The 14069-nt window shown below is 40.2% G+C and overlaps 1 protein-coding gene across 2 annotated transcripts in view; it reads right to left on the reverse strand.

The window, feature by feature from the left end:
* FIGN (fidgetin, microtubule severing factor) overlaps nt 1-14069 on the reverse strand; it is a 126502-nt gene that overhangs the window by 2417 nt on the left and 110016 nt on the right. The window contains exons 5-6 of one of the 2 annotated variants that reach the window (XM_072932152.1): nt 7611-7866; nt 1-7176 (exon numbers count right to left, since the gene is read on the reverse strand). The exon at nt 1-7176 is cut by the window's left edge and continues 2417 nt beyond it. In XM_072932152.1, coding sequence (XP_072788253.1) covers nt 4931-7176; nt 7611-7713 — 2349 coding nt within the window. In that variant the 5' untranslated portion in view covers nt 7714-7866 and the 3' untranslated portion in view covers nt 1-4930. The remainder of the gene's footprint in view (nt 7177-7610; nt 7867-14069) is intronic. The other variant, XM_072932153.1, reaches the window with a different exon arrangement.

The following is a 14069-nucleotide window of genomic DNA, read 5'->3' on the forward strand; positions in this document are numbered from 1 at the left end:
CTACATATCACTGAGACAGGGAGGTGAAATTTTCCTGCTTTCAGTCTAATTGTCTTTGACAATTGCAGTGCCTAGTGCTACACTGCTTGTGTTGTATTTAAAAACAGGGGAAAGAGTAGAGACTTGTTCATTAAAGATGCAGTATCCCTGGTTCACAAAAATGCATCTGGCAGGTTCAAAATCGAATGTCAACCAAAGGTCCTTGCAGAGTGTGAGCTTCAGTTCATGTATTGGTTAGTCACCAGCACAGCTGGGCTTTTTTGAATTCTGAAATACTAATATCTCCATGTTTACTAATGTGCTTCATATAAATCAGCAGACAATTAAATGACTTTTCCTTTTTTTTTTTTCTTTTTTAAGTAAAGAGACAAAGCTATTTTTTGGACATGGTGTGTATGCACATATAAATATTATATACACACATGCACACATACAAGATGGAAAGGAGTTAGTGCTGTGAGGACAAGGTTAGCTTTCAGAGCTGATGATGAAAACCAACAGATATAGATTATTATACATTAGAGGGATGACTTTTCTAACAAGGGCAGAAATCAGGAGTAATTCCTTTAAGTCAAAGGGTTATAACACCTCCAAACTGGTGTAAGTGAAAGTGTAGGGGGCTCTACAACTTTTGGTGGCCTTGTTTTGTGACAAAGTGTATCCTTCAGATCTGAGTAATAAACTTTCCCTCATGATGGAGTGCTTGAGAGAAAACGCAGAGGGATTCTAAGAACAGCCCTTTACCTGAAGTCATTTGTATTTGCAGACAGTGAAAACCCTGGTCATATCCCCAAATTTTCTTTCAATGTATTAACATCTTGATGCAGGAATTAATTTGTAACTCTTTAACTAGACAATCCCCTAAAGAAACATCCTATGAAAATCCACCTAAATATGACCTTGTACCATTTTACAGAGCACAGCCTCCAAATAGCTGGTAAAGACACCCAGATGTTTGGCCTATGTATTTTAGTCAGATGGTTGATTTTTCCCCTTGGTAGGTTTGTAATGCTCAAGAAAACATTTTGCCCATCTATCTGCATTTGAGTAGAACACAGACTGACTAATAGATAAATAATCCATGTGAAAGTAAATAGCCTTAAAGTAAACTGCCTTCACATTCCATTGATCAGCTCAGTCAGCAAACTTTTATATATTGTCACTAATGTTCTAAATATTTTGAAGAGAAACATGCCAGAAGTACAGAGTATTTCCATTTCTGTCTCACATAAGGTCATTTTGAACTCCTCCTTGAATTGATATTGATCCTTCAGCTTGCAGGAATATTCCTCCAATTTATTTTATTTTTGTTGCTATAGGAATTGCTACTGAAGGTAAAAAAAGGAAGAAAAGGAGCTGATGCAGAATGGAACCCACATGCAAAAACATGACGTAAAGCATCTGCAGTAATAGCCTGACACAGCAGATGCTTTTTAACCATTTCAGGTTTCTTAAAATTCAGGGTTGTGCCAGTGGCAGGAAGCCCCAGCCAACCAACCAGACATTTCTGTGGCAGCAGCCTCCAGCTTTGTCCAATTGTAAAGGACAACAAACAGTTTTCTACCATGGAAATGTCCAAGACCAGCAAATATTTCATCCTGAAAACACCATTAAATCATATTTTGTCTCTCTTCTCAAAACCAATCCTACCCTTTGGAACCTGCTCAAGTTCAGGATTGTGCTTCAGCCTTCATGGACGCTCTTTGATTAGAAGGCTGCTGAGAAGGGCGAAGGACCAGCAGCCTGACAAAACCTGCTCACTAGGGACAAAACAGGGGCTGAATGTGGGGGAGAAGAAGGAAAGCAATAAGAAGGACAAGATGTGGCAGGGGATTTAGCCAGCTCAGGCCTGAATTCCATCAAAGAACTGGCAAGAAATCAAGCCTGAAGAAAGGTTGAGGTGCCTCTTGTTAGCAGTTCCTGGCCAAGCTCTCACCAAATTCAACAGGCACCCTCCCAAAACTATACCAAAGACAGCTGCTGATAAGGAAAGATTTGGGTAACAATCTGGCTCTGTTTTCCTCCCCTTACAGCAGCACTTCTGCTGCCCAAAGCTGAATCAAGACCTGGAGAACATGAGCATGTGTATGTGGAACCTGCATCTTTTACACCATTTCAGTTTCTGCCTGCTTCTCACTTTGGTTAACATTTGAAAAATCCATTTCCCAGAGTGACTTTTCAAAGAGAATGACTTAAAGCTGGAGGCCAAAGGGACTGTCTATAATTTTGTTTGCTTTTGGTTTTGCTACAGGATAAAAAGAGCAGGAAAAAAACCACTCAGTGCGTAGTTTTCATTTTACAAGCTGCAAAAAAAAAATCTGTTAGGAGTACAGTTGGGAGAAAGAGTTTATCAAAACTTGTATGAGCCTTTTACATGAACACAGCCCAATAGCAGATACGACAGGCAATGTCTAAGACAGAAATTGGGTCAGTGATCTGCAACAGTGTACTTGCCAGTGTGATCAGTGTGAACCTACAGCTAACGGGGACATCAGCATCTCCCGAATGTGAGGATGGTGGAATGACCAGGGTGAAGAAGCAGCCTGTGGAGGTTTTTGGGAAGCAGAAAGACTGGGTCATAACAAGGATCACAGACTGTAATTGCTGTTGAAAAGAAAAAAAAAAAAAAAAAAAAAAAGCAAGTGATGTACTTAAGTCTTACTTTCTATATCCTTAATGAAAGGCACTGTTTTTAAAATGGTACTTTCATGCTTAAAACATAAAGTTTTAGATAGACAAAATGTTTGCCAGGAATCCATCTTAAATTAGATTTTGGTTTATTTGCTCTGGTTTTAGCATGTTCTATCTAAATATATATATATATATCTTAAAAGAAAAATAAAGAAAAGTAATAATCAAGAGTCATAAATTTCCAGCAATATCACAAAATCCCTCATTAGCTTTCTGAACGCTAAACGTCTCCATTGATTTAACAAAATGGACAAGGTCTGTACAATTTTTGAGAAGACAAACATGACCTAGTAACAGATTGGTATCTCTCTTCTTGGGGCTTTTCAGTGCATTTATTTAATGGTCTTGACGTACATTACTTAAGAGAAACATTAAATGCCAGTGCTTTGCAACAGTTTTGTTACTGTTTCCTTAAAGTAAACAAACAAAAAATACATTCAAAAAAGCAAGGCTGTTTTGTTCATGTGATGGCAGAGGCTTTGGGCAGCTGCAACACGCACTGCTCTTGCTCAGAGATATTACCCAACATCAGTCAGCTGTCACCAAAAGAGTTGCATGGAAAGCATTAAAGGATAAAAAGAAAGGGGGGCTGGGGTGGGGGAGAACTGAGCAAAATGCCACACATGCCAGCTAGTCTTTCCAGAAGGAAGACACCAGAATATGTATATTTGAGGGAGGAAAAAGAAAGGGGGAAAGAGCACTAATACAGAGAAAAACTTTTGACTTCAGGGGAAAAAACAGCAGCTCTCTGAAACTTGTTTAGCAGGTTTGCATTCCTAATGTAATCTGACTTGTGTTGGTGGTGGTTTTTGCCCTATTCCTTACTTTGCTTTCCAAGAGAAACGTAACAAAACTGAGGTAGAAATAATGGTGGGCACACTCCAGCCTGAAAGATTTCTAATGGATGCTAAATGAAGATTGCATTAAGGACAATGAAGCCATACGTACACAACAAAAATTCAACTTTACAGTTTGGGAAGTTTGAGGGTTCAGTTTTGCTTTGTTATTTGTACTGTTTGTTTGGTCACAGTCCACTGCACTGCTATAAACAGTTCTGCAACCCATAGCTCTGCCAGCAACCTACACTGATTCCACTCCCTACAGCTTCACCAAAATAGCCTCAAAACTACGACTAGAGCCATGCAACAAAGGCCAGCCGTCACAGCTTAAGGTAATTTGCCTCTCGGACTCCTACCAAATCTTACGTTTGACTGTTTCAGATGCTAACGTAAACCGATTAAGTGGCTCTTTCATTCATCTATGCACCTGCTAAAGACTGTATCACCTTATTATCAAGGAGCAATATGCTGAAAACTCTTACAGTTTACCAACAAGAAAAATCATTCTGCTCTGGTTTGATGTGAGAAATTGGCAAAAGAACCATTCCTGAACACTGGGAAATGCTTCTGTTTCTATTTTTACAAACTGTAAAGCTTCAGTCATATCACGCTTTAGTTTTTTCCTGGATACATTCAAAGTAATTTTCCTTGCCATATTCCAATTGTTGAGGTAAACATACATATTTAATATAAAGTAACATTGAAGCCTAGCCTATAACTCTCAGCAGTACATAGTGCTTTCAACACATTCCTTTGAGGTACTGTACAAATCACAATCACTTTCCTGAGTTTTTGCAGACAGAACATTAAAAGAAATGAACTGCAGAAATTAAGGTCCAGATTATCATTACCCTGTTTTACCTGTTCTTAGTTTAACACCACAGAACAGACAGGATTGAGGAATACTGTTGCTCTTAGAATAGCAAAAATCTGGCTCTCTGTCGCAACACAACCGTTCATCTCTTTAGTCCAATAATGTTTGAAGTTAAAGCTCTTTATATTAGCACATGCCACCAATGTAATTGTGAGGCAAACAAAAAATAAAGCACCACTTCAGGCACTTGACAGCAACTAAATCTCAAGAACAGCAGAATGGAATCAACACACAGGGTTCATGTCCTTCTGAAATCAACCCACTTGCACCTTGCTCCTTGGTGAGTATTGTCTAGCTTGAACAGAACTGAGCATCAACATGCGCTTTCTGTCATGTGTGGCTTTTTCAGATCAGCAGCTCTTGTTTGATGCACTTTTCCTTCAAGTATACCCTGGCTCTTTAGAGGCAAGGTAAATCGTAGTCTCCCCAGTACCCTTTGCAATTTTAACACTACTGAAAAGGGTTCTCTACCCCTATGTAGCAGATTCTGTGTGTGCCAACATTCATTACATTTTTTTAAGTAGCATCACTGACTGCAACCAAACATTTTGTTCCATTCAACGTATGTATCAAGCTCTTTTTGAGATATGCTAGGCTGTATCTTGCAGAAAGCAGTTTCAAAGTCTTGATATGTAACTGGCCTCAACTGGCTGGGCATAATGGCTGAAAGGTCTGTGGCTGGCATGGCATGGAGTGGGCCCACCACGGCTTCCTGACACAAGTGAGCCACATCTAGTCCAGAAAAGCCTTCTGTGCGCTGGACAAGCAGTGCAACCTCCTTGTCATTGAGACAGTAATTGTGCTGTGAGAGCAGTTGTACTATTATCTGGTGTCTCGCTGTGCTGTCAGGAAGTGGGATTAAAAGTCGTTTCATGAAGTACCTTCGAAGAGATTCATCAATTTCTTCTGGTTTACTCGTGGCGCAAATTACTACTATTTGGTCCTCAGCAGAAGTCAGTACAGTGTCCAGCTGCATAAGGAACTCGGTTCTCATCCGACTTACTGGACTATGTTCTTCACTCACTTGAGAGGAAAGGAGCATGTCAATGTCACTAACAAAAATCACTGAGGGTTGGCGACACCTTGCCACGAGGAAGGAGGCATGGACAATTTTTTCTCCTTCCCCTAACCACTTTGTGACAAGGCCAGAGCCAGTGATTTTGAAAAACGTGGCCCCCAGCTGACTAGCTATACATCTGCCCATTAATGTTTTGCCTGTTCCCCGAGGTCCAAATAAAAGGATGCTCCGAGGTAGAGCAGTCAGTCCATTGAATGCATCTGACCTCAATACTGGCCATAAAACCTCCTCCTTAATGACGGCCTTTACTAGATCTAGGCCAGCAATGTCGCTCCAGTCCACGGGAGGTCCTTGGTTGATAATCTCATTGGTAACAAGGTCAATGAGGTGTGTGTCAGTATTCTTCAGTTGCTCGTCCACAGAGTGGTTGGATGAGGTAGCTGCACGAAGTCCCGGGCCTTGCATTGGGTGAGGGAGGAGCTGCCTGTGCTCGTCACCGTGCTCATTCATTACTGGGGAGCTATACTTCCCAAACGAGTCACTCGATCTCGAACCCAGTGAGTTTTTAGCAGTACTATAGGATGGGGGTGTTAGAGCCCTACTGGACTGGCTACTGAACTTCCTTTGCTGTTCAGAGGACATTAGCTGCTTTGTTGGCTTAAATGCTAAGGATGATGTTTCAGCACTTCTGTCAAAACCATTCCCTCTGTTTGCATTTGAAATGCTGTTGTCTGGCATTCGATACATTGGACTCTGTGTAGATCTCTGTTGGCCATAGCTGTAATTTCCATAACTGGAGTCCATTTCTCCTTGCCCTGCCATGTAGAAAGCTTTCCTTTTGAGAGAGCTGGCTGAACTGTTTGTCAGGGCAGACGGCGCGATTGGCGTCAGACCGTGGCCCTGGTAGGAGTAGCTGGGGACAGTGGTTGGGGGCAGAGGGGTTGGAGCAGGGATTCCTGAAGGCAGGTAAGCTGAGGGTGGTGGGGCACCCCCAGGGCTGTACCCAGGGCCAACAGCAGTTTGAGGAGGATAACTGGCAGAAGGGTAGCTGTAACTGGAGAGATTGGAGGTCCCGTTGTAGCCAGGGACGAGGGCTGGTGGCGGCGGTGGTGGGGGCTGCAGAAGTCCCGAGCTGTGCAAGGGGGATGGATGAGGGGATGGAAGTGCAGGTGCTGGCTGGCCGCTGTAACTGGTATGCAAATATGAGCCGTTGTATCCTGTGGCATATTCCTGAGATGGGAGCCCTGAATGAAGACTGGGAACGGTGTGACTTCCACAGGTGCTGCTGGAGTAACTGGGTTCAGCCAGGTTACTGGCCACCCCAGGAGAGCTCCCGATGCTGGCTGAGACATCTGCGGGAGGGAGGGCTGCACTTACCCCAGCTTTGCTGGCGGTGATGACATCTGGGACACAGTTCATGGGATACACGCTCTCCGAGTTCAAGGATGGCTGCCAAGGCTCACTTTCATTCTTCCGACCATTCACCAGCCCTGAGGGAGCTTCAGAGTAATTGCTGAGAATGGGTCGCTCAGCCGGGCCTTCCAAAATCCCGGAATATTTTTCTGCATACTTTTTCAGAAGGTTGGAGGCGGTCAGAGCCGAGATGTCGTCGTTGGCCCAGGCGTACTGGTACGTGCGCTGCAGGTGCCCCCGGTAGGCTTCCACCTTGTGGGCTGGGGACCGGGTGGTTGAAGTGATATCGAAGTGCTGTTCTGGCCACTGGGCATGCTCCGGCGTCCACTGCATCTTCAAGCCTAGGGCAGTAGGAAACAACAGTTAACAGTGACCTCAGCTTTTTCCTTATGTTTTCAAATGAGTCCTCATTTAAAATTTCTCATACAGCCTGTGAGCTTCTTCAGCTCTCCGAAACACTGTAACTAACACCAAAAGTCCTTAAGGAAAGAAAAGATAATGCCCTTAAAAAGTGGTATGGTTGGTTTGTTACAGGCACATACACGCATAGACAAATTTTTTGCTAATTCGGTAGGGGGTCAATTTTTTGTTTAAAAAATATAGGTAATGCTATATAATTAAACAAAACTCAGTATATTTTAATTACTCAGAGTGGAGATTTAGTGTAAACATACAAGGCATCCAACTGCTCTGTCCTCTTTCATCCCCGTTTCAGTTTTATATTTTAACCAATATAAAAATATGAGACACAGCTGACAGATCACATCTAGGATACCTCTCTTATTTGGTACTGAACACCTAGTTAGCAGAGTATAATGCACCCTGCGCAGAACAATATGACACAGACATAGCAGGTCATTCCATAATCCAACTCTCATCTAAAGTGGTCCACGACAGTTTCAAATCTGCTTCGTGGAGTGCAGCAAAGCAATCTCCCAGGCAGCGCTCTGTCGCTTTCATCACACAAAGCCTACAACTCGGTATGAATTACAACTGGCTCCTTTCTGCCTCTCAGTTCTGTTGTTGAGGGTCTGGAAAAAAAAAAAAAAAACAAGCATGACTTGTCTGTCGGTCTCCTTGCTTGCTTTCTCTTCCCCCCTCTGCTTCACAGCCTCCAGGCTACAAAGAAAGAGGGTTAAAGAAAAAAATAAGGGGAAAAAAAAGATGAAGAAAAAGAAATGAAGCCAAGTGCCTAAAAGTTCTGTGGCTTCCACAGCTAGCTATAAAAAAAGCCCGAAACAAACAATACAAAGCCAAAATCAAACCTATCATTAAAAAAAAAAAAGTAAATGTAACTTTGAAGCAATTAATCTTTTAATAATGCGATGTGAATTATCCCTCCTCTTTGTAACCCACTGCAATAGGTAAGAACAATTTACAAGCATTACAATAACCCCCTCCAACTTGTACCTATGCATGGTAGACACATAGCTGGGTTTTGTACAGCTGTATCAAATAAACCTCCTTAATCTCTCTCGTATTACCAAAAGAGATTTTTGCAAACAGTCTTATGCCCTCTGGCACAGATTCCCTGATAAGGAGGAGGCCTAGCCGAAATGAAGCATCTGTGGCACTAGCTCCCCTCTGAATTACTGCAGTCTATTTTGACAGTTTCTACCCCCTCCTGTTTCTCTCCCCAACCCCTTTAGCTCTTCATTGCCTGACTCTGGCATCTGACATGGCCAGCTTAGCCTCGCTGAGCTAAACCTAACACAGCACACAGTTTGGTAACAGAATGGCATGTTTATTCCCTTCTGACTCCCTCTTCCTTGTTTGCAAAACCACTGCACTAGACACTGGAAGTTAATTAGCAGGATGATGCTGTGCTAATTGTGTTAATTTACAAGGTTTTAGTCAAAGAGAATCATGCCAGGGCTGGCACTGCTGTCATGCTTCCGACTTAATGATTAAGAAATACTGAAAACAAGGTGGGAAGGATTGCAGTAATTACACAATAAATGAATAAAGCAACAGATTCATTTGCAATTATATTTTATTGTGGTTGCACTCATTTGCATTTGGATTCTTTTTTTTTTTTCTTTTTTGGATTAATGTATTTGCAAATCACCAAATCATTTAAATTTAGGCTGAAAATGGCAAAGAACCTTTAATTGAGCCTTTTATTTTATTAGCACAACTAGTCCAACTAGTAAATCTCACCCCCCCTGAACATGCCATTGATTACTTGTAGATTTTTTTTATTCCTGAGCATTCTCTTTCTCTCTCATTTTTCAAACACTTTGACAACTTGATAAAAATGTCTGTTAACAGTTATACAGTTATCCTAGAAAAGTTAATTCAGAGAAGTGCTTTTGACAAATGAAGCTTTGAGACTGAGGTTTTGTCAAATTTATTTCTATCCTTTAGCATTAATTTAATATTTTTTGCTAATTGTTACTGATGTTTCAACCGTTACCTTTCAGAGCGAGTAAGTATATAATGAAATTGGGAGAAATTATAGAAATAATGTATTTAAATAACTGCATTTAAAAAATGCGATTTTAATGATAAACTATCAGAAGCTTCCAGAAACCACACTTTGTTAAATTCTGCTGGAAATCTGAAGAACAAATCACCAAAAGCCAATTGCCAGTAATCAGTATCTGAAATTATTCTAATGTCATGAGAAATACTACAAGCTTTTTTTAAAAGCCAAAATTATTAATGCTCCTATAACATAGAACTACATGACAGTGGCAAGTTCACTGCCCCTTTAAAAAAAAAAAAGTCAAACAAAACCAACAAACAAGCAAACCCTATCTGTGTTCTGCAATGTTTTGCTTATAAGGTTACCAAAACACTGAAAGCTTCTGTTACAGAGATGCAGAAAAACTTGAGTAGGCTGATGTTTCACTAGGAACTAATGAACAGATGCCATGGGAAAGACTCTGCAAAGAAAGCACTAAAGCAGCAGTGAAAATTTGGAAAAAGAAGGCAAAATAGACATGGATGGAGCAAAGAACCTGATAGGGCTGTATTTGTACTGTAGTTAATGAATATGCTTTTGGCACATTGTTTTTAACTGCTTCTAAAAGAAAACCTATTCAATTTAAAGAGATAATGCACTGGGTTGGAGCTCAACAACATCACTCACTACCTACTCTGTAAGCTTTTCAAAATACCTTTCACAAATACTTAAAAAAATTTATCAGTTGGTCTTTTTTATTTAGAATGGATCATGCGCTGTTAAAATAAAATAATTAAATTTATAGCCACAGTGGGGAGATGTATTTTGATTGTGCAAAAATTCAATTCTCTGAATTTTATTTGTCTAGATTAATTTCTTTTTCTTATTATGAGGCTGCAAAAGAATGTCAGAAAATCTAAATTATCCATTATAAGAGGAGGGAAAAATCACATCATCGGCATTCTTTATTTAGAATAATTGCTAGATAGACCAGTAGTTTCACACTGTCATGCTATCTTTGGATATGCTCACTGAACAATAATTGAAAGTTTATTTATTGATGCATATTAAATACCAGTGCATTTAACAAAGGCTGTAAAGGCAGGATTAGGCTTTGATTAGATAAGCTTAAGAGAACAGGACTGTTCTCATCCCGTGAAACATGAGCATTTATTCCAGCACATCGCAATCATTAGTGTTATTTGGAAGCATAGGTTAATAGATAACCATAAGCATATTTTTTGCATTAGTAAGCAGTGAAGAAATCTGAATTTACATGAGGTCTGCTAGAATGGTCTGGACTGGGGGGCACAAAGAGCCATTTCATCAATTTGATATTAATTGAAAAAGCAGAAAAACTTTCACTAGGTTTGGCTCTATTTGATAATAGTTCACAAATTGTTTGACAAAAGTCAAATGTGTGATTTAGGAGAAAAAAAGAAGCAGCAGCAGCTGTTGTAATTTTTAATTATGCAAACATTCCTCTTCCCTCTGCCCACCCTCAGCCCCAAATTGCTTAATGTTTGTTTGTAGCTACTTCCTCTCCATATTTCAAATTATATTTTATTAATTGCTTTTTGTTTAAGCTGATACATATTTCTGCATTTCTTTTGTTAGGAATCCAAATGCTGATATAAACATCTAAAATCAGGTAAATCAGGGCACATTTAGAGGTTGCGTTTTTTTATTTAGTGTAATTTAAACTCTGATATAAACCACAGTCTTGCAGATAGTGTATTTGGTGAATAACTTTCTGAAAATCCAGAAGCAATGCAAGGCTGAATGTATTACATTAAAAAAAAAAAAAAAAACTTTGCTAACTTAGGAATCCTCTGAACTATCGACATTTTTGAACTGTGTAAAGTGTGCTGGTATGGGCTGTAAAAGGCAAAAGGCAAGGACTCTGTTCTTTAAGTACAGGTATGTACTTACCAGAGAATTGCTTTTAAGATAAATTTAATACATTATATAGATAGGCAGTGTAGGCTATTTTAGCAGTATCTATTTTTCCTTGTCCTAACAGCCTTGCTATACATCCCTGCTCCTTAATTCCTACAGCTGGATCTATCCAGATTACAATTAAAGTAATTTTAGTCAACAATTTCATTATGGAATTACTTCAAACTAAGTGTTCAACCATATTTCCCCTTCTAATATTGTTCACTTAGCCTGAAAATGGAAAATCTAATACAAAATACTTCATCAGTTGCACATATAATAATTCCATATGGCCAAAAGCCACTTACATATTCAGTTATATGAATTCAAATTAAAAATAAACAAAGAAAAAACCAAACAAAAAGGAAAAAAATGCCAGAGTTATAAAAAACTAACATTGCAATCTGAACACAAAAAGGAACAAGCAACATCCTACACATCCTCACTGTCCAACAGGGCCTGATCCTGCTGGGAGCTCAGATGACTTTGTGCATAAAAAGAACCCCCCAGTGCTGGTGCCCTCAATACCAGGTCAAAACTTCTCATCCTCATACAGGATCATATCTGTCAAAAAAGATAAATAACTAGCCTTTGCTTTCAATTTAAATACAAGAGTTACTGTTGAAAACAAGCATAGTCCAGGACTAGGACCACACCGGGTAATAGCACCACAAAGGATTTACAGTGTCCCAACTCACCAACTTGACTAGCAACAATGTGCTTTAGAGAAAGGATGTGTTACTGGGATGTTAGCAAACCTCTCATCTATTCACACTTCTAATAAAATAATCAAACTAAAATTAAATCATATGCAACTGTGGATTTCTGAAGATACTGGAAGAGATTGCACTGCACTTCTACAGATGTTGGCAAAAAACCCAAATGTCCCAGAGCTGCTGTGCACAAGACACTAGAAGCAGGGCAGTACACCAACCTTCCCAACCAGCTACCAAAGTTTCAGTTTGGATCAGGGGCCTTCAACTGTTCCTTCAACATACCTGAGGCAAAAGAAATCTTCTTGTAGTCTCTCTTTTCCTGCCCGGTTCACCCCTGCAGTGCATAGGTCCTACCTAGCACAGATCTGAAGCTTCCTTTGCAAGCATCAGGAGTCAAGCAGGTTCTTAACTTTAGGCCTGTTGTTAAACATGATCCCAGCAACTGCCTAATGCACTGCTGGAAAGGGCTGCACTGCACCAGGGGTGAAAGCAAATGGATGCTTCTGCTAAGTGTCCATAGCAGACAGCTGGAGTACACTGCTGCAAGGTAGGAAACAACTCCAAAGCCACAGCTCCAAGTACCAACCATTTCCCCTCTAGACTTGAAAGTGCATGTGAACTTTATCACTCTGCATTGCTTACACATTTAGCCTAGGACCCCAAAAAATGTCCCTGCCCACTGAACTACTACCCTCAGCCCTGTCCCCAGTTATTCAAGACACTGAGTGTTTACACAACAGATCATAATGATTTTAGCCAAGGGTTTGCTTCTTGTGGACATGAGGAGATTGGCTCTGCCAAAAGAGCCACTGACTTGAATAGGTGTTTCATTAGGAACATGCCAGTATACCTCAAACCCTGTACTCCAGTGTGGGCTGAAGTTGTTAGTACCTTGAGGATCAGACCTTAAAGTCACATTTTAAAGTCCTTCTCAAGTATGAGGCAGAGCTGAATAAATGAGTCATGCTGTAACCGCTGCTCAAGATGTAGGACACACAGCTCCCTGGATTTGTACTAAATCTGATAATATTTTATAAGACTGTATACTGTCATATGTCCCGTAATAATAAAAATTAATTCAAGATAAAACAATTCTTTTACACTCAATTTTTTATTAATAAGCATAATTTCAGCTGTTTGAAGATAGTGCAACTGATCTCTCTTAATTGGAAACAGGAGGGATTTTGAAGAGTGGATTGAGCTAATTATGTTTTGCAGGAAAAAAAAAAAGGAAAGAAAATGATTCCCACATTTATTTTCTAATTACTCAGTGAAGACCTCTGCTCTAGTCCATGAGGAACTCCTTTGACGTCAAAGGACTCGCTGGGAGGATGAGCCTCCAACTGAGATGCCCAGCTGTACAGTCCCAACCTTGTAAGCTTTTTTCAGTAAGTGGCAGCTACAAACTCACAAAAACAGGCCTGGAAAGTGCTCTTAGCATTTTCTTGGTAGGGGTCTGTTCTTCCTTTTATTATATATGCAAGCCCTACACATCACTGGGAGAAAGCTGTTGGCAGGGTATTTACAATATGATTCCCATCTACAAGGATAGTGAAAGCATTTCAATCTTTAAAACAAAACACTTAAATCATGAGTAATATTGAAGATCACATATATGTCAACAGCACTTAAAGATGAAAGCAGTAAGAAAAACACAACATATTTTATGCAAGACTGGAATGGTTAAAAAAAATTACAAAAGTAAAAACTAATTCCAAACTGATACACCCCAATTATCTAACTTAATTACTGTCAAATGATTATTCTTTTAAAACCACACTTTCACACCTTACAACAGCAAATTACAATACATTTACAGCAAATGAGTTCTCTTCCCACAAGCCCCCTTCCTGCCATTTATCTAAAGCAGCCTTTGATAGTCACAAAGACACTTCTGGCTAAACAGCCTTTAGAAGATCCATTAGCTTCAAAGGCCTGAAAAACAGAAATAAGGAGAAGTAATAGTCAAGCAAGCAAAGGAAAACTATGTCCAGAGATGGCACTGGCATATTTTGCCAGCAGGAGCAGGCTGGATCCGGAGGCCAGCCTTGCAGCAGACACGGCTGGTAGGGACTGGAGCTATTCCTGGGGCACTCCCGGGACCCCCCAGTCCCCTGCCCACCTCAGAGGTGTTGGTTTCTCTGCAGCAGCAGAGACTGACACAAAAACATCC

The sequence above is a fragment of the Taeniopygia guttata genome, chromosome 7, assembly GCF_048771995.1.
Source record: "Taeniopygia guttata chromosome 7, bTaeGut7.mat, whole genome shotgun sequence".
Lineage (NCBI taxonomy): Eukaryota > Metazoa > Chordata > Aves > Passeriformes > Estrildidae > Taeniopygia > Taeniopygia guttata.